General features: G+C 40.9%; 1 protein-coding gene across 3 annotated transcripts in view; it reads left to right on the forward strand.

The window, feature by feature from the left end:
- Nucleotides 1-22143, forward strand: part of LOC133516870 (bestrophin-2) — a 75462-nt gene that overhangs the window by 25171 nt on the left and 28148 nt on the right. For 2 of the 3 annotated variants that reach the window (XM_061849881.1, XM_061849883.1), the window contains exons 5-12: nt 99-267; nt 391-636; nt 1011-1271; nt 3936-4176; nt 10039-10183; nt 14623-14711; nt 17425-17586; nt 19089-19213. In XM_061849881.1, coding sequence (XP_061705865.1) covers nt 99-267; nt 391-636; nt 1011-1271; nt 3936-4176; nt 10039-10183; nt 14623-14711; nt 17425-17586; nt 19089-19213 — 1438 coding nt within the window. The remainder of the gene's footprint in view (nt 1-98; nt 268-390; nt 637-1010; nt 1272-3935; nt 4177-10038; nt 10184-14622; nt 14712-17424; nt 17587-19088; nt 19214-22143) is intronic. The other variant, XM_061849882.1, reaches the window with a different exon arrangement.

Consider the following 22143-nt stretch of genomic DNA (forward strand, 5'->3'; position numbering starts at 1 on the left):
GCGACGCTGACTGTGAGCCTAATGTGAACATACCGTATGATGAAGTAACGCGGGTGCTCTAAACAAGGACTCTATACTAAACAACTTACCTTTTTCAGGATGCCCATAGTGTGGGCCGCCAGCATAGTGACGAGAGCTCGGAAAGAGGGCCGAGTACGGGATGACTTCGCCGTCAAGACTATTGTAGACGAACTCAACAAGTTCAGAGGACAGGCTGGATTATTGCTCAGCTACGACACTATTAGTGTACCTCTTGTATATACTCAGGTATGGATCAGTCTGCTTGTCATAAATTTGCAATTCACATGTCGACATTATTGTATTGTAAATTAATCCTGTTTTAAGGAGTCAACATCCCCTTTGCATTGATTAATACTTATTTAATTTCAGGTAGTTACCATTGCCGTATACTCATACTTTATTACATCTGCCTTGGGCAGTCAGTGGGTCGACAACAAAATACACGTTTCTGGCGACGATCGCATTGTTAATATAGACCTTTATTTTCCTATATTCAGTACGCTAGAGTTCTTCTTTTATATGGGCTGGCTAAAAGTGGCCGAGTCTCTGATAAACCCCTTCGGCGAAGACGACGATGACTTCGAAGTTAACTGGTTAATAGACAGAGATTTGCAGGTAATTAATAGAACTAGTATTTAATCAGTTCCATTTGTGTCTTCCTTACATTGCGATGTCTGCGCGCCAGGCTTGATTGCAAGGCAGGCTTGACGGGTAAATCTATATATTTAATATAAATCTACTTATACTACGAGTGTTTATTGAAACTGAACTCATTGGAGCTAAAATTGGACAATGAAACATTTATTCTGCAAGTAGGCCTCAAGCGCTCTTCCCAAGACATAATGTAGTAAAATGAAAAATACAAGCAAGAATTATAAGGGCAACAGCCATTATCTGGCTAAATTATATTATATCTTCTTCTTAGTTGGGTAATCACTAATCGGCAATCGCTCTATCAGAAGTGATGCTAATCATCGAATCGCTTTTAGGTGTCATACATGATTGTGGACGAAATGCACCACGAGCACCCGGAGCTGATCAAGGACCAGTACTGGGACGAGGTGTTCCCGTCCGAGCTGCCGTACACGCTGGCCACGGAGAACGCGCGCGAGGAGCATCCCGAGCCGTCCACGGCGCGTGTGGCCGTGCCGCCGCGCCAGCGCAGTATGGTCACCATCGCACCCTCCGCCGTCAAGATGGACGAGATGGTTCCCTCGCACACCGTGAGTTACAAGTTCGCCCCGCCCGAGGTTAGACGCGTCTTTTTTAAAGCATGCTGCACGTTCGGACTTTACGTGGAGCTTGGCAGTGTGTCGGTGTAACGGGTTACCAAACTTTAAGTGTTTAGTTTATTTTCCTTATTTGTCACTAACGGGCTATAGGTATGAGGTGCTCAAGGAAAATCATGTCGTCGATTTATTGTGGTTATAATTTGTATGGTATGATTAATTGTTACTATTTCTACTTCTACTTTTTCCGTTATGGGGTTTTTATTTAATTATGGTTATGAGGTTATATGTTATAGTTATTGCAACAAAAATATCCGCTAAACGAGTCTAATTAGCACAATCGGAATAGAACAAACCTTGAAATTTCTTGGAGAGTCCTGAAATTTGGTATGTATGTAACTTAAAGGCCCCTTATTCATGTCCATACCATTTGACATTTGGGGACCTCGAGGAATCGCAGCCATCTTGGAAAATGTGTACCATCCTGGAGAAATTCGCATTTTACTCAAAATCTACGTTATCTAGGAAAATATGGTGTAAGACAACATTAAAGCTTATTAAATTCTACACAAAAACGTCCTAGATATCTTTGCGAAAAAAATACATAAAAATAAATATGGTTTAATATTCTGCGTCCTCTCAAGGCGGCTCTACTGATTGTTCTTTAATAAAACAAGTGTAAACAGGTTGTGAAGGGCAAGAGGAATCTACCGATATGTCATTTTTTTAAATCCGGTCACTATCCTAAGCTACAGGGTGTACTGAATCATCAATACTTAAACCCTACCCTACCCTACTTTCTGGTGAAGTCGCAGTCAAGAAAAATTTTGATATTGGGGTAGATCATGTACAAATGTATACACAAAAGTGGAATTCATATTCCTCCGAGTTTCCTATTAAAAGAATGTCCCCTGGAAGTGTATAAGCGCTAGACCCAGATTTAGCAAGTATTTTCTCTAACAAGATGTATTTTTTTCGCAAAGATACCTAGCACTTTTTTTATGTAGAATTTAATAAGCTTTAATGTTGTCTTACACCACATTTTCCTAGATAAAGTAGATTTTGAATAAAACGCGAATTTCTCTAGGATGGTACACATTTTCCAAAATGGCTGCGATTCCTCGAGGTCCCCAAATGTCAAATGGTATGGACTGTCCAAGAAATTTTGTTCTATTCTGATTGTGCTAAATATAAAAATTAATATGAAATTAAATAATCATTTAATTCAGGCATAACCCACGTAAGTGTTAGTAACAATCTTAATGTTAAACATGACAAATACAAATTCGTAGAACCTACCATGCAACACGTATACTTAGGGCTAGCAATACCAAAGAGAATTTGAAATAGAGGTGGCTAAAAATACAGCATAAACGTAAAGTTAAAAAAATCGTTTTAGCAAAGATTGGCACTCGTGTACGAAATGTATAAAGATCGAGAGGTATGTACGTGGAGTTATAATTAGCTCTTAGGGCTTCTACGTTTGTGAAACCCGGAGTTACGGTAGTAATATTTCAACTACCTATCAGACGATACTTAGAAGAGTGGCATAAGAAGTTTCAATAGATGAGCTCCATTGTGTTAATCTAACAATGTACTGTAATATTTATATTTATATTCGATGGAATGTTATTGTTTTGTAATTATATCGTTATTTTAACGTTACAAAAGTAGTATATTTTTTGTTTAATTTAATTTTATCGGTTTATTCATGAATGGTACCCATTCTGTAGGTAGGTATATACGTAAGCGAAATCACAGGCGTGTTTTATATTGCCATATGCGTTTTCTTTTCAATTTGCATTGAGTCGATGGCATTATTACCTACACACGTATTTATTTATATTATTCATAACAACAATTTTGCATACAGACGTAGGTAACTAGGTACCATATTCAATTCTATCATTTTACATACATTATGTACACGCCTCATTCATCTCATTACTGTACCTACAATACACTGGTATTTAGATGTACTTACTAACAAAAATCAGTTGTTTTCTAACATTTCTTTTTAACTTTCCTGTTTACACATAAACATGCAACTAACATTATAATAAACCATTCTATAAGTTGTTTACTGTTGGTTTTTACTTGGGTGACTTTAATTAACTAAGTATGGATAACATAAACATTTTGTTAACACGACACAGCATGATAACCATAATGCTATTGCATCTAACATTAGAAAGAAACGTCACTTACCTACATTAGAAAATAACTTGGAAAGTGTTAAACACGTGTTACTCTTAATAAGGTTATCTTGGGTTATAAAAGTTACAATAAAAAATGTAATGTTACTTCGCTGGAATCAGTCAGAATAAGCATATTTAATGCGCTTTTTTATGTTAAAGCTAAAGCAAGCAAACGCAACTATATGTTGATTGTTTTATTTATGATGTCTTAGGTATTATCAAAATGCCAATTTACGCTGTAAATTAAACTCAGTGTTTCTTTTGTTTTGTCTTATGCACTGAATTCCTGTCAATTCATTTCCGCAAACTATTTGTCGTTATCTTATTTTGTTTCCTACTTTTCTAATCATCATAAATGTGTATTTTTTTTTACGTTCAATCATATTTGACATTCAAATGTTTTTTTCATTTACGTATATTTCATTCAACAAAATTCATATTAAAACTTGTTTACCAACATTAAACGTTGTCCTGACCGTTCCTACAGCAACTTCAAATGAACGACGATGCCCAATCGGGTATCCACTTCATTGTCGGGACTCGGGGTAGCAAGCGCGGGAAGAAAGAGGACAGGAACTCGATGGGGCTGGGCTCCACCAACTCCATGGCGTCGCTACAGCAGACTCCCATAACGCGGACCAACTCGGTCACCTCCATGCTGAAGCGCCTCTTCTCGAAGGAGGACCAGCGACAGACACCCATACCCAACCTAGTGCAGACCGACGGAGGTGAGTTTGTCAGAGATAATAGTACGGTCGCCAAATCTCAAAAGCCCTCTAGAAACACGATTTAATTGACTCGGCTCGGCCTTACCCACAACCGGTATCAATGTGTTCGGACAGTTCTCCTGATCACCGTACATGCGGTAGTAAAGCGGAAAAATGGTGGAGGGGATAGTAATGACGTCACAAAGATGGCGGCCGGACCTATTCTTTTTGGCGGTGTATCTCGAAAACCACTTAACCGATTTTAATCATCGAGGTGTCAAATAATAGCTTATATTATGGAGATTATTTCCTTTTCTACAAACATTTACGTGAAACCTATAGGAAAAAAAATAATCACAAAAAACTGTTTTTTTATAAAATTATTATTTTTTATTTTGTAAAAATCTCCGTAAATATTAGCATTTCGCAAATTTTGTTTAATATAAAACATATTGCTTCATTATCAAGGAATATAATGAGCCTTAAAACATACAGATCGAGTAATAAACAATGAAGCTACACTCATTTATTTGCGCATGGGTAACGATAACTGGCTTTTACCGGTCGAAACTGTGGTGACTGTTACGATACGTATTGAATGGAATTTATAGAGTATCGGTTTTAATTACTGAAATTATAATGACAATTATAAAAACCAGACACAATAATGTTACCTTACTTCGACGTTTAGTCTCTTTTTTCGTCTTAATCATAGGTAGGTACATATTTCTTTTTACTTAAAAATTTTATACAGGGTGAACTTTTAACCACCAGTCATACTCTGCGCAGCGACTTTATAGGTCATACTGAACAACTTTTACTATTAGTAGTCCCCAAGCCGCTCCGAGGCCAGATTTAATTGACTCAGCTCGGCCTTACCCACAACCGGTATCAATGTGTTCGGGCGTTTCTCCTGATCACCGTACATGCGGTAGTAAAGCGGAAAAATGGTGGGAGGGGATAGTAATGACGTCACAAAGATGGCGTCCGGACCTATTCTTTTTGGCGGTGTATCTCGAAAACCACTTAACCGATTGTATTCATCGAGGTGTCAACTAATAGCTTATATTATGGAGATTATTTCCTTTTTACAAACATTTACGTGAAACCTATAGGAAAATAATAATCACAAAAAACATTTTTTTTATACATTTGGTTGGTAGGTTTGTCTTATGTTTTAAAGCAGTAAAATCTTTCAAGTCGAAACACAGTATAAATATACATTTTGTTGTCTAATCTAAAAGTATGATGTTCATTGTTTAAGACTGATTAGTGATTACTGAATTAAATAACATGCTATTTGTTATTTTTGTTTTATTTTTTAAATCAGGTATTAATTTATTCACTATGTATCACTATACAGGCAAAATGTGTATCATAGTTGGTCTGTAAGTACTTACTACTTGTGTCGAATATAGGTATAAGATGAAATTTTAACCACCAGCCATACTCTGCGCAGTGACTTTACAGGTCATACTGAACAACTTTTATTATGGGACCAATGCCGAATCACGCAAGAAAATTTGGATCTGGAATGGCACCCACTGGCTGTGCCCTACCACACAAAGCGAGATGACATTCACAATGCCCATACCTCTCTTTTGGACGTAGTTTAAGGACGTACCCGGGTCCATGACGCATGCTCGCCACACCGCTGCTTAAAATAAGCTGACGCACCGTAAATTGAACTGCGCAAAAATCGCAAAAAAATATTACACGGAGATCTTATGGCAGACACCGTACCGGTGACGTAAAAGACGCAACTGTTTTGCGAACAAAAAAGATTCGCGTGAAGCACGTCACTGCGATTCCGTACCGTCACCGTTTTTTAAACAGCGGTGTGGGGAGCATGCGTCAAAAACGGTACGCATACGACGCGTCACTGCGATTCCGTATCGTGACCGTTTTTTAAGCTGCGGTCTGGTCGCACCTTGTATTGTATTGTATTGTATTGTATTCGGGCGATTTTTCCGCAACTCGACGACTTGCGCCTATTTTGCGTGATATGTTGGGGGTGGGCTAGTCCTGCCAGCCCAGCTCCTCGAGGAATCCTATCAAACCTTTGATGTTGAGTAGGACCTCGGGGAGGTCTCTCGGAGATCCGAGATGTTTAGCCCTGTATGGAGTCACTCCGCTGCATTCCAGCACCACGTGAGAGGCTGTTTCTTCTGTCTCCATGCAACCTCGGCACAGGGGACTGTCTGTGACACCTGTTGTGAAAAGATGTTTGTTAAATAGTCCATGACCTGTTATGACACTGGTTACCATACTCAGTCGGACCTTCCCTAGTTGCAGGAGCGCCCTTGTGAGTTTTCCGTTGATGCCAGGCATGGCTTCTTTTGCCTGTCTGCATCCAGTCTGGTTCAGCCAGTGTTCTGTGTGTAGTTTCCCTGTACGTGCCAGCAGCATTGAGCGTACCTTGCTAAATGGTATCGGAAGAATCGGTTCCGGACCAATCGCCCCCGCATTCGATCCTTGCCTGGCAAGCTCGTCCGCAGCATCGTTACCTCGGGATCCACTGTGTCCCTTGATCCATTGTAGGGTGATCTTGTTATTATGACATACCTCCATTAGTCGTTCGTGGCATTCGTGTATAAGTTTGGATGTAACTATATGGCTATTTAGAGCCTTAAGACTGCTCTACTGTCGGAGAGTAGGCGGATGGAGGATCCTACTACCTTCCTTGCAGTGATGGCAGCCACCGCGTTTATGATGCCCATGCACTCAGCTTGGAATACCGAGTTATGGGCTCCTAGCGGAGTGGTGATCGACATGTTCAGGTCTTCTGAGAAGGTTCCAGAGCCCGATCCGCTGTCTGTTTTGGACCCATCAGTGAAGATTCTCAGCTCCCGGGGATTGAGTCCTTCATGATTGTCGTCCTCATATAACTGTATTTTGTACCTTTTATCGAAGATAGCTTATTTGTGAATCCGGTCCGTGCCTGACCTAAGCACTGGAAATTCGTCATACACCTTTTCCAGGCATTTTGTGTGAAGAGCTCCTGTGATGTTAGACCATATCTTGAGGGTTCGCAACCTTACCGCTGAAAGACTGGCCTCTTGCTGTATGTGTAGGTGTAGCGGTGGAAGGTTTAGCATGACCTCCATGGCTGCAGTCGGGGTAGACCTCGTGCAGCCAGTGGTGGCCGCGCATGCGAGCCTTTGAAGTCTTTGTAGTTTGTCTCGTACGTTGCCTAGGTTTGTTCTTGGCCACCAAACCAGAGCACCGTAACAGAGTAAGGGGCGGATTATCGTCTTATAGAGCCAGAGGGTAATTTTCGGGTTGAGTCCCCACCTCTTACCAATCATCCTTCTGCACTGCCAGAAGACAACTCCCGCCTTGTCTATCCGTTTGTTGATGTGGTTGTTCCAATTGAGTTTATTGTCGAGAGTTAGTCCTAAGTACTTAACTTCATCGGACAGCTGTAGCTCAGTTTGGAAAAGTGTTGGTCTGGTAAAGTTGGTCGCACCTTTATATGGGACAGTCAAAAATTTTTTCGCGATTTCGGAATTGGTCCCATAGTAAAAGTTGTTAAGTATGACCTATAAAGTCGCTGCGCAGAGCATGACTGGTGGTTAAAAGTTCACCCTGTATAAAATTTTTAAGTAAAAAGAAATATGTACCTACCTATGATTAAGACGAAAAAAGAGACTAAACGTCGAAGTAAGGTAACATTATTGTGTCTGGTTTTTATAATTTTAATTATAATTTCAGTAATTAAAACCGATACTCTATAAATTCCATTCAATACGTATCGTAACAGTCACCACAGTTTCGACCGGTAAAAGCCAGTTATCGTTACCCATGCGCAAATAAATGAGTGTAGCTTCATTGTTTATTACTCGATCTGTATGTTTTAAGGCTCTTTATATTCCTTGATAATGAAGCAATATGTTTTATATTAAACAAAATTTGCGAAATGCTAATATTTACGGAGATTTTTACAAAATAAAAAATAATAATTTTATAAAAAAACTGTTTTTTGTGATTATTTTTTTTCCTATAGGTTTCACGTAAATGTTTGTAGAAAAGGAAATAATCTCCATAATATAAGCTATTATTTGACACCTCGATGATTAAAATCGGTTAAGTGATTTTCGAGATACACCGCCAAAAAGAATAGGTCCGGCCGCCATCTTTGTGACGTCATTACTATCCCCTCCACCATTTTTCCGCTTTACTACCGCATGTACGGTGATCAGGAGAACTGTCCGAACACATTGATACCGGTTGTGGGTAAGGCCGAGCTGAGTCAATTAAATCTGGCCTCGGAGCGGCTTGGCGACCGTACTATAAAACCGTCAGGCAGTTCGTGAGAGCGCGCTATATTGAGAAGATAATTTTAACCGCGGTTTCCGTTTCCTTTAGCAACAGCGAAACTAGTGGCGCTAAAAGAACAGTAGATCAGATATTTATTTTCACTTTTTTGTGGCTCCGGATAAATTACGCACTTAGTTCAGTTTTCAATGGCAAACCTGTATGTACAGTAAGCTGCAGAGTTAAGATAGATAGATAAAAAATTTATTTCATAAACATTCTCGTGACAAAAAAATAATAAACTTATAATAAAAATAAAACTAAAACTAAGGTCTACTATACTCGTACTAAACAAACTAATTACTAACCTAGGTACTAGGTTTTTTTTTTGTCACGACTGTGTAGTCGAGAAAAGGCGCCTACTCAGCATGTGCTCCAGCATTCCTGCCGCAGCGCTGGTATTCTAACGGGACCTAGCAGTGCGCGCGCAGACTCACGGTATGATCAACCACCAGTGACAAAATAGACTACAGTAAGAAAGTAATCAAGAAACGTTATACAAAGAAAATTTGTGAAACATTTGTAGCAAAATTGTGAAAACATTTATGAACTTAGCATCTAAGCTTAGGTACAAATGAAATCTAAGTTTAAAACAAAAGTTTAAGTTAAGTGACACCCCCTCCCTCCCGCAAACAAATTTCTGTGCAGGGGGGTCACTTAACTCTGCAGTTTATTGTACGTACGTATGCCTATTTATTCCATAAATGCCTAAAAAAAAGCTCTAGGATTTATAAAAGTACTTAATTCTTACCAAACCCGTTGAATTAGCAACTTGAACTGGTCTAATCGAGTCGGGTTGAAGTGTCTCACGTATTACGTAAGTGTTGAGATCATTGACACCCATGCGTTTAGGAGGGGTATTCGCCAATAACATATTAAGTGCGCCATCGATGTTACGCTGATTGAAGAAAAAGTTTAATTTATGGAAAGATTTAAGTAGAGCATAATAACCAACGTCAATTTATGTGATAATAAGTTAAAAAATAGCGTTTATAACTATGACCAAATTGCTCGTAACTAAGGCAATAAGGCATTTATCTCCAGTAGTGAAGTGTGAAGTTTAACTGTGTAGACGAGTCTGTATATTAGGGCCAAAAAAACATTGTTTGCAAATTTAAAATTGAATTAGGACACGATCCAATTCGTAAGAATTTTTAAGAATTTAGGAACAGTCCCGAAAAAGTAAATGGTACATTTTCATACACTTTCAGAAAGTCTTCTAAATGAACCTGTACGCAGATTAATTAAATGTAGAAAAAACGTACAAAAAATATAATTTACTTGTTGGTATTTCGAATTTTCGGATCTTATTTATCCTGATTATTCGAAAGAGGTCGCCCATGCAGAGTGACTACTTAAGCTAAATGCCTACGTTCGTATAGGCGTGACGCAAGATTAAGAATATTATGATCCATGATCCATGACAGTTTAAAATTGAGCATGCAAAAACGTTTATTTAACTTGTCTGGCTCCTACGCTCTACTTCGCGCCTAATCAATATGCATTAATGTGTTATTGTTGAACATCAGTCTTATCTTATCTTTTTTTCGTCCTATTGTTAAACAGTGGGACGATTCACGATATCAGCCAGCAACCCCACGCTGAACAAGCCGGCGCCGGGCGGCGGCAGCATGAAGATCGCCAACGAGGTCATCGAGGAGGTGGACGAACAGGCCACCATCACCAGCATGGCTAAACGACCAGAAAACAGGTAACTTACATGTCTATAGCGTCCGTTTAAGGGTGGAATCACATCAATCAGCATAGAGCCGCATTTGTATATGAGAAATAACTCGTTAGATGAAGATGCGCATAGATAGACATCGGGAACCTCATAGGATGCTGATAAACGTAATTCCAACCTACTGAAATCAAATATACAGTTCGTGTTATTTCTCTGTGTTGCAGCGCTCTATTCTTTGACACTGCAGACTTGCTCGTTGAAAACATTTTATGATTAATTACTTATAATATAACAGTATGATTAAAACTAATAATAAAAACTATACGTATAAACTAAAACTAAAATATCATATGATAATTTTTCTAAATATTCCTCGCTTTATTTGTAACAAAATAAAAACCATTCTCTCTAACCAATGGTATATAATATAAGTATATCTCAAACCCGAAGATTTAAAGGTTTTTTGCCCCTATAACGGCAAAGTATTCCTCAAATACTATTTGAGAAATGACTTCGTGAGTTAGCAATGCCAATTCAATTCATCACATTTCATGCTCACCTCTTTATTCTTATTTTGTTATTGTGTGCTCAACTTCAACAGGTATGTTAATTAATAATTTGTTTCTTATTTTCAATTTGTAACAAAATTTTGTGCACTGCACTAAATAATAAAATAAGATATGAATTTAATACACATTATCTTTCAATTTGGTGCAATCTAACCATAAATGAGTACACGTTATCTATTTGTTTGTTTGTTTTATGTTGGTTCCGTAAGAGGAAGCGGCTGATTCATCGGCGCTTTACAGCTCATAAGTGTGTCACTCATACTCGTCGTATTCGTCATATAAAGTGTCTTTTTATTTACATTTCTATTTATGTATGCTTTCTGTATACAGAATTGATATCAGATCCAAATACTAGCTTATGAGGCTTGTTATTCTTGAAAACTACGAAATAATTGCTGTTGAACTTTATTTTAAAGTAGGTATTTACTTAAATCTTTTCTGGTATTTTATTGGTATTGTGGGTAAGCAATAATAATCCTATCGTGCTACAATATATAAAGATTCTAAAGTGAAGTCTTAGACAAATTTTGTGTGATATATTTAAGACAGAGCGACATCGCTTTTTAGGGTTCCGTAGTCAACTAGGAACCCTTATAGTTTCGCCATGTCCGTCTGTCTGTCTGTCCGAGGCTTTGCTCCGTGGTCGTTAGTGCTAGAAAGCTGAAATTTGGCATGGATATATAAATTAATAAAGCCGACAAAGTCGTACAATAAAATCTAAAAATTTAATTTTTTTTAGGGTACCTCCCCTACACGTAAAGTGGGGGTGAATTTTTTTTTTCGCTTCAACCCTCGAATGTGGGGTATCGTTGGAAAGGTCTTTCAAAACTAATAGGGGTTTTCAAAAAACATTTTTTGATAAAGTGAATATATTCGAAGATAATCGCTCCGAAAGAAAAAAAAATGTGTCCCCCCCCCTCTAACTTTTGAACCATAGGTCCAAAAAATATGAAAAAAATCGTGGATGTAGAGCTTAAGAAAGACATTAAATGAAAACCATAGCGGATATGATCAGTTTAGCTGTTTTTGAGTTATCGCAAAAAGTTTTCCCTTCATAGTAAAAAGACACTTTAATTAGGTACTGATTATGCAAATTTGCCTATTTGTTTAACTCGGGTGAAAGGTACCGTTTCATCCCATGGTTAACATGCATGCATGCATGCATGGTTGGTTAGCTTATTGTGACGGAACAGTAACTACGGAACCCTACACTGAGCGTGGCCCGACATGCTCTTGGCCGGTTTTTTTTTATCTTTAGGAGAACTTAAATAACCGTTAGATAACAAGCGTTATCTTTACCGACAATTGCTAAAATTTAGGTAAAACAACAACTGTAGATTTATATCAACTACTCTGGCAATCCACATCGCGTTCTAAGTTCTTGTTAATCTAGTTTTACTTCATATAGCTTATTCTAGGAAAATTTCTAGTATTAAATTGATAATAGCCGTGGAGCGGGCATGTACTTACATTGTACGTAGCTGTGATGCATGGCTAGCACATTATTTGTATTAACAGCATTTGGTACAGCGCAACAATGGAACGACGCGCTGATTTGCGATCCGACTAATCAATTACATAGTTGTTTTCAATTTTATGAAACTGTCTTGTGTCTTGTCGTGTTAATATTTTTTTAATTGGAGTACCATAAAACTAGCCAACTTTGCCCGGTTTTTTCGAAAAAACACGGCTTTTGTACTGCATTTTTGTTTACCAAGATACTTAGCAATTTTCATTAATTATTTAGGTTTTATAGAACAATTTATTATTATTATTTTAAATGATTCGTAGAAAAACTATAGTAATACAATAGTGTTATAATCAAGATTTTCAATCTCGTACTATACTTAGGCAACTCAGCAAGCTTCGTGGCCTAAACACTGTACTCGACTGAAATGCTCTCTATTACCTATATCACGATTGTATAAAATACTAATCGCTCCGTCTGTTACAGGCTTTAACTTTAAACGAAGACAGATGAAAGTGCCCATAACAATATTTTTTTATCTTACCATATTGATATTATAAACATAGGAATCCGCGGGGAAAAATTGTTTGACAAGTAGGGAGTTCCTGTATCGATAAACTCAACTATCGATGCTAGTTCTATATACTAGTGATCACTCAAGGGTTTGCTTGTAGAAATATGTTTTTATTAAGAGTAAAAAAATAATTAAATAACAACTCAATATACTCTGCTTTGTTTTTAAGACAAGACCAGACAATTTTATGATTTTACTCATCCCAATTTTTTTCTATTGAATTATTATTCAATTATTTTTTTTACTCTTAAGAAAAACATATTTTTACAAGCAAACCCTTGAGTGATCAGTAGTATATAGAACTAGTATCGATTGAGTTTATCGATACAGGAACTCCCTACTTGTCAAACAATTTTGTCCCACGGATTCCTATGTCTCGATATTACGCTGCTTATGCACTTAAAAATATCCTAACACCTTAGATATTTCGATATTTTCTATCTGCAGCTTCCTTGTAGCTGTCACTGAACGTAAATAACCGATCGCACTTTGCCGGTTCAATGCCGACAGATTATAATGATGACGAATGTTTTAATCACAGGCTACATGTGATTCTTGCGAGATATTAGAATACCTATTTTAATGGAAGGTCGTGTGCAATATGCAATATTTAGGTACCTTCTTTGCATGGCCTGATAAAGCGTTACGTTATCAGGTTGTTAACAACTATTTGTAGTGAAATGTAATAAAAGTATATATTATCACAATAATATCAGAAACATCTGCGGCCGGAGCTCTGAACTGAGCGTGCAAGAACCAACTGTTCTGTAGCCTTGAAAACAGTAAATAAACGAGGCTAGGCACGCGAGATTCTTTAACTGCCGCTTATTAGTAGCTACAACTATCTAGATACTATGCAGTCTTCAATCTTCATCGATAATAGCAAAAAGTAACGACCCCTTTGTTTTCTAGTATATTCCATTGCAATTAGAACAATAACAACTTTGTTGCCCGGTTTTTTTAATTATTCGCCCCGCCGTTACCAATTCCCCCACTCTCCCCTACGCGTTGACATGTATAGCGGTTGGTGGTGTCAGAAGGTTGCTACATTCATTGATATATGCAAATATGTCAATGGCTACATTACTTACATTAGGTATAATTTCATATAAGTATTTCGGTCTCCTGGTTTTCATCGTCACAATAAATTGCAAAAGGTAGATTTGACAAAATTACTTCGTCACAATAATTGAACTAAAAATGCCACGAGTCTGGCTGGGTTCGCTAGAACCAAAGTGCCAAAAATATGTAAGTATATACGATCTTCTTGTCCATATTATGTATGCATCAAGGTTATGTGTATTTTTGGCATTTAGACCGTGGCGTGGCGATATTTAATACCTATTACATTGCACTTACTAAAATAATAAGTAAATACACTGTGTTTTTATTGAATTCCGTTAACTCCGGGGTATGAGTAAGAACGCCTAAGGAAACTAAATGGCATGGTTAATAAAATAAAAAAATGTTTTTATTTTATTTTATATAAAAAGTAATTAAGTGTTGTACTGGTATATAGCGTTGCTGAAATACGCGCATTACATTTAATTCAACCAAACAATTGAAAACTGTGACATATCAATGTCATTTCGAACATCGTCCGAGATAGTATTTACGTTTAGTAGCAAGTTTGCACACTCGTACTAAACACTAATCAATATGTAAACAGGCCCTAAGGCAAGTGTATATGCTCTTACGAGCCTGGGCCTCATAAGATAAAAATAAATGATTGATTATTTCCTAAATGGAGTTAATTAGAATACCGGTCTCTTTGAGAGAGTTACTTAATTTAAGCTCAGGAATGCACCCTTGAAATTAACGGAAGTAAAAAAACACGGTGTATAATTGATTTCAGGCCGACAGCGCAGAGCCTGTTCGCACAGGGGCCGCCGCCCCCCAGCGAGCCGGTTAACGTCCCCTCCAGGAACTCCTACGTTAAAAACAGTAAGTTAATTACACTTAACACGACAACTGCTAGCCCTCTGTCAATTTCACCTCAAACCAGACCCCTAACTGCTTTTTTATTATACCTTTATTCCACGAAGTGCCTAATAACGGAGCCCCTTGCACGCTCTTTGATACAAAACGTAACTGTCAACGACTGATATGGATTGTAAGACTGCCGCTAAGTCGGACTGTTATTATGACCGTTCATGTGCTAGGGTATTTTACCACAAAATACGACCCGTTCGCTTCAAGTTGGCCGTTACCTCCCGCCCCGCTACCCCGCTTTATCCCCTCTGCCTCTGATCCATGGAATATTATTATGAGGTTAAACCTTATTACTATTTCTGTGCTCTGACCTTTATTATCCACTCGGCTACCACAGCTTTACAACTAGGTATAACACGTAGCTGTGAGACACAACATTTTGTGCTTGTTTGTCATATAAAAGACGGTATAGCCAAACCTGCACAAATTTACTATCTTCGATTTATTTAGAGATGTAAAGGTCTCTAAGTGTCCAAAACTAAAACTAAATTATACAAAATAATAAAGCGAGAACATGATGTTCTCATGTGTCAATTCTACTGGACGCTAACATGTATTAAATATATCGAAATCAAGTCACCGGCTTAAAGGCATATCTATAGTCTATAAAATCATTTACAGCAGTGGTTCCTAACCTTTTCAGTCCTGTCACCCCTAAGACTAACTAGAGATCCTGATTTTACCCCTCCTTCCAATAATCATCAATAGTCTTTCTTATAGGTCTAATCTTTGTTATCTTTTATTAAGCTTATTACCCCCGTGAAATACCAGTTAACTGGTAAATTCACTATATCAGTGGGGACTATGTTACAAAAACCGGCCAAGTGCGAGTCGGACTCGCACAGGAAGGGTTGCGTACCATTATCTATAAAAACGGTCACCCATCCAAGTACTGACCCCGCGGCCCCACCCGACGTTGCGTAACCTCGAGATTGGAAAGAAATATTTATTTATTCTGTTTTTAGGGTTCCGTACCCAAAGGGGTAAAACGGGACCCTATTACTAAGACTCCGCTGTCCGTCCGTCCGTCCGGGCGGAAAAACCGGGCAAGTGCGAGTCGGGCTCGCCCACCGAGGGTTCCGTACTTTTTAGTATTTGTTGTTATAGCGGCAACAGCAATACATCATCTGTGAAAATTTCAACTGTCTAGCTATCACGGTTCATGAGATACAGCCCGGTGACAGACGGACGGACTGACAGCGGAGTCTCAGTAATAGGGTCCCGTTTGACCCTTTGGGTGCGGAACCCTAAAAACGGGTACAGTTCCCGACGAAAGACGTTACGGACACAGCAAGCTTATGTTTATTTCTAGTGTTATAATTATGGATATCACTGTTCGTATTCGTGGATGATTTTCCGAACATACATAAAATTCTCAAGTATGTATTAAGATGCAACCGTAAGGACGTTTGCCTCTTTGAATTTCTCTGTTAGGGATAGCCGAGCGCCCAGTTCATATATGGACCGTACACCCGTCTGCCGCTTTTACCCACAACAGAATTCCATATGACATAAACACTGTGGAAGTAGCTAAAGTATACCAGCCTGGCCGTCTCTACGTCTATTAGCTGTCTGATTCGCCTCACCGCATAGGCAGCAGAACTAAGCTTGCCGGCTAGAGTGGCTATATGTGCATGCTACTGCAGTTTTGAGTCTAAAGTGACTCCAAGGAAAACCGTACGATCTCCATATTCCAGCGTATCACCTAATGTCGATAGCACTAGTAATTGTACCTGTGACGTTATCATGTAAACGTTGCTGACGGCCAACTTAAAGCGAGCGGGTAGTATGCCTGCTCAATACCTACCTAAAATATTATTGGATGTCCGATCCGATACCTACATTTCAGGTAATTTAACACAATTCTGATAGGAAACAAAGATGTGTCACAATACTCACAATCACAAGGTCTATACGCCTTAGAAGTTAATGATCCCTTGCCGGTGGAGCGAAGTGCTAATTTTAAAGCAACACCCAAGTTTAACATGTTCATACGTCATATGCTCGAGTATATAGTGCGTAACAAATCTAACAATGAGATTAGATCTAATAGGTACCTTGTAATACGAAACCTTGAGTTCTACCTACTCTATCATCTTTTGTTATGTGCATGTAGTTACACGATGTTTCTGATTTGCTTATTATATTTCAGCTTCCATAGCTTATTGCTTATATTATAAATATTGTAACAGAGTTAGGGTTCTCGAACCAATATTTTATTTGATTATACTATAGGTAGTATTAAAATTCCGGGATCTCAATTTCCTATTCCCCACGGTCTGAGAAAGATAATAATACACAATAATAATAACATTAATAAGATTTGGAGGTGTAAAGGTTCTCCAAGTGTCAAAGAATAAAAAATAAAAAGTGTATGAAATACATGTTTCCCGTCAAGAGACTGTTTCCGTTATCCTAATGTTTCCGTCGATATTTCTGTCATTACATTTGCACTTAATGTGCAATTTGTGGAAGCTAAATATTTACCAGTTGTTTGATTATTGATCTCATCTATGATTCCTATGAATCTAATTTGTAATAATGCACACAAAAATTAAAATAACATGGTGTTTTTTTAACTTTCAAAATTTCTCGAGATACTCGAGAATTCCCGTGCCTCGACAAATAAAAAAGGCCCTATGAAAGATACTACATACAATTGCAGACAGCCAGCTATCGTCGTCGGCGCCGACGCAGTGGGTGGCGCCGGAGAGCCCGGCCGCCACGCTGTCCACGCAGCCCTCCTTCGTCAGCGAGCCCGAGCCGCGCCCGCGCCTCGACAGCGACGTGGGACCCTCGCTCAGCGCGGCCGGCAGCCAGACCTTGCGTAACTACTCGCTCACACTTCACTACACTACAGTACAGCCGGCCCGAGCCTCGACAGCGACGTGGGACCCTCGCTCAGCGCGGCCGGCAGCCAGACCTTGCGTAACTACTCGCTCACACTTCACTACACTACAGTACAGCCGGCCCGAGCCTCGACAGCGACGTGGGACCCTCGCTCAGCGCGGCCGGCAGCCAGACCTTGCGTAACTACTCGCTCACACTTCACTACACTACAGTACAGCCGGCCCGAGCCTCGACAGCGACGTGGGACCCTCGCTCAGCGCGGCCGGCAGCCAGACCTTGCGTAACTACTCGCTCACACTTCACTACACTACAGTACAGCCGGCCCGAGCCTCGACAGCGACGTGGGACCCTCGCTCAGCGCGGCCGGCAGCCAGACCTTGCGTAACTACTCGCTCACACTTCACTACACTACAGTACAGCCGGCCCGAGCCTCGACAGCGACGTGGGACCCTCGCTCAGCGCGGCCGGCAGCCAGACCTTGCGTAACTACTCACTCACACTTCACTACACTACAGTACAGCCGGCCCGAGCCTCGACAGCGACGTGGGACCCTCGCTCAGCGCGGCCGGCAGCCAGACCTTGCGTAACTACTCGCTCACACTTCACTACACTACAGTACAGCCGGCCCGAGCCTCGACAGCGACGTGGGACCCTCGCTCAGCGCGGCCGACAGCCAGACCTTGCGTAACTACTCGCTCACACTTCACTACACTACAGTACAGCCGGCCCGAGCCTCGACAGCGACGTGGGACCCTCGCTCAGCGCGGCCGGCAGCCAGACCTTGCGTAACTACTCGCTCACACTTCACTACACTACAGTACAGCCGGCTCGAGCCTCGACAGCGACGTGGGACCCTCGCTCAGCGCGGCCGGCAGCCAGACCTTGCGTAACTACTCGCTCACACTTCACTACACTACAGTACAGCCGACCCGAGCCTCGACAGCGACGTGGGACCCTCGCTCAGCGCGGCCGGCAGCCAGACCTTGCGTAACTACTCGCTCACACTTCACTACACTACAGTACAGCCGGCCCGCGCCTCGACAGCGACGTGGGACCCTCGCTCAGCGCGGCCGGCAGCCAGACCTTGCGTAACTACTCGCTCACACTTCACTACACTACAGTACAGCCGGCCCGCGCCTCGACAGCGACGTGGGACCCTCGCTCAGCGCGGCCGGCAGCCAGACCTTGCGTAACTACTCGCTCACACTTCACTACACTACAGTACAGCCGGCCCGCGCCTCGACAGCGACGACGAAACTGCGTGAAAAATTGGCCAATCGAACTGTTATTTTTGTAATCGTAATAAGTACGAGTAGAAAAGGTCGAAAAAATTTGAAGCACGAATACAAATTAAATTAAACAGAGACGGGAGAGTCTTGAGGGCTTATCGCGAAAAACGAAAATTGAAATTTCGTAGTCTGCCTCCGTCTGTCTCGCGGTTTTTGTATATTTGAACGAGTTCAACCGGTGTGTTGACAGTGGACGAGACGGACGGCGACGCCGACCTGAGCGACTCGTTCGACCGGCTGCGCGCGGCGCGCGAGGCGGCGCGGCGCGCCAAGCAGCTGCAGAAGTTGCTCGCGCGCTCCGTCAGCGCGCAGCAGGTACGTGGCGGCCTGCATCCGTTATGCTGAGGGAACTAACTGCAGCTGGGCACGATGGTTCCATGGATCATACTAAGCTGAACTAATGTCCTGGCCACGAGATTGACTCCTGGCTACTCCCATAAAGGGAGCGGGGATAATCGATTCTGGCGGTCTAGTTAGCGCTTTATTTCTTCACACCTGTAGATATCAGGTCAAGTTTAGTAAAATTTTCCTATAAATTAGGGACGAGGAATTCATTTATCATAATCATTTTGCCCTTTTATACCAAAAATTGGATCGGCATGAAACGTTAAATTTTTGTCAATATTTTGCCCTTAACTATTGTGATGATTTGCCCTTCTTAAATAAAAAATGGATCAAATTGGTCCATTTATTATACTTTAAAGTATTTCTTAATGAACTTTACTGGCGGTGGGGGAGGGGTGCCAAGTGTTAATCTCTTGGCTAATGCATTAGATCAGATAAGTATGAGCCAGGAAACAATCGTGCCAAGCGGCTTCGCCTGAGACAAAAGCGCATACTACTCCATATATACTGCACTTACTTTCCCCATTAAGCGAATGTGAGTTCGATTCGATATCGGATCAGGCAATATGTAAATGCTCTTACGGCTCAACAACTTTACCCGCCTGTGTATAAGTGCGCGTACTTAAAAATGGCCAAGCGAGTTTGTCGACGATCCGACATAATTAATTTTTGCTCGTAGGCCTCCTGGGCTGGGCGAATTGCGCGCGGCCATTTACCCCCTTATTCATAAACATGTACTAAAGTTACGATGCCGCTGATCATCGTTTGTCCCTTTCCGACGTATCGGTATGATGGAAAGGAACAAACGATGATCAGCGGCATCGTAACTTTAGTACACATTTATGAATAAGGGGGTAAGTTTGTGCGATTATGTGGGTGAGTGCAGGTTTTGGCTATTCGCGATATAAGTTCGCCCGTCTATCAGCCCCTTTAATAATAATAATAAATTATTTATTCACGACCAACTTGGATCATTATGTGTTAGTGACAAATTTTATCTTAATGCTAATGTTAATATATAAATATGTATTTAATTATAGCAAACTATATACTATATTTGAGTTTCTTATAAATAAATAAATAAGCGGATTCAAGAAAATCCGCCTAGGTACTCACTTATTCCTGCGCACATGAGTCATGCAGCAGTTATTTAAATATAGGCCATCAACCCTGTCCGCAAGCATGGTCAGGATGCTGTTGGAGCTGGCCCGTACTCTGCGCACCAGGGATGTGGCTCGCTTGCGCATCGTGGTGTAAAAGCAGTCTACCCGCGCTTCCGCGAATATCCCTGACGCGCTACAGAATCTAGACAACCCCATCAGCACCCTGTACGCGTTGTTATATTGAACGCGCAGAGCATTGTACCGTTTATACGTGTAGTCTGCCCACAGGCTGCTTGTGTAAAAACTAGTACAGTAGGCTCTGAATAAACTGACTTTAACTTCTTTTGAGCAATGAGCAAACCTGCGGGCTATCATATTCGCTCTGACGGACAACGCTCTGCGCTCGCGCTCAATATCCGCATCGTCTTTAAGGTCAGCGCTCACCACATGTCCTAAATATTTAAATTGATCAACGATAGTTAGCGGTTGGCCATTTAATCTAACAGGTGGGAACACTGGCGGGCATTTACCCTTGACCTTAAAAATAACGCATTCGCTCTTGCTGACGTTGTAGACCAACCCATGGCTCGCTGCGTATCGTTCACAAATAGAGATAAGTTTGGCGAGCCCACACGCCGAGGCGCTGAGCAGCACCATGTCGTCGGCGTAGCTTAAATTGTTGACGCACACTCCATCTATGTAACACCCAACACGGGTACTGCTCAGCTCCTCTATAAGGGCGTTTACGTACAAGTTAAACAGTTTAGGCGAGGTCAGCCCGCCCTGCCTCACGCCACATTCGAGGCCGTACGGTTGCGAATATGCGTCCGACCATCTCACGACATTGACCTGGTTTTGGTACCAATATTTAAATATACCTTGCACATCAACTGGCATTTTTAGCTCATCCAGCTTTTGCCACAGAATGTCATAATGAACCAGGTCAAATGCCTTGGATAGGTCTAGGAAGCACGCATAAATCGCCGTTCGTCGGTCCGTATAGTACCTGACGGTCTGCTTCAGTGCCAAAATAGCACTCTCTGTAGATAGCCCCGTTTTGAAACCAAACTGGTTGTCGTGGACCTTTAAATACTTGTCTATTTGACAATTCAGCAGACCGTCAAGCACTTTTGCAACTATCGTAGCGAGCGAAATGGGTCTATAATTACATTTGTCACTAACATCGCCGCTTTTGTTTTTGACTATTGGGATCACCACAGTCCTCATCATGTCGGCGGGCAAGTAAGTGTGTTGCATACAAAAGGTGTATAACATCGACAGTACCCTAGCCAGGTGTGGGCCGGCATGATGCAGGTGCTCGATGCTGAGGCCGTCGTGGCCAGGAGACTTCCCTCGCGCGATAGACCTTAAGGCACTCCTAACGTCCTTTACTGTAAATGGAGTACTCATCTCCTGTCCACACGACCCAGAGCCTCCAGCACCAGCTGTCTGTGATGGTCCCAACGGTGATTTAACCGTAAAATGCTCTTTAAATAATTGAGCTATAGACTCATTTTCGCCCACTCCATCGATATTTACAGGCAGACCCGGCTTACCGCTCAACTTGTTGGTAGACTTCCAAAATTTACAGAAATCTCGCTTAGAATGGTGTTCCGCAATAATGTCCATTTTAATCTGCTCTTCGTGTTTCTGACACCATTTTAGACGAGACCTGAAAATCCTTCGAGTCTCACACATTTCGTCATAAATCTGACCCGACCTAGGTTGGCCATGCCACAACCACAGCTTAAACTTACATTTAGCGTCCATGTGAGCATTACGTACATATTTGTTCCA

Source organism: Cydia pomonella, chromosome 4, assembly GCF_033807575.1.
Source record: "Cydia pomonella isolate Wapato2018A chromosome 4, ilCydPomo1, whole genome shotgun sequence".
In the NCBI taxonomy this organism is placed as follows: domain Eukaryota; kingdom Metazoa; phylum Arthropoda; class Insecta; order Lepidoptera; family Tortricidae; genus Cydia; species Cydia pomonella.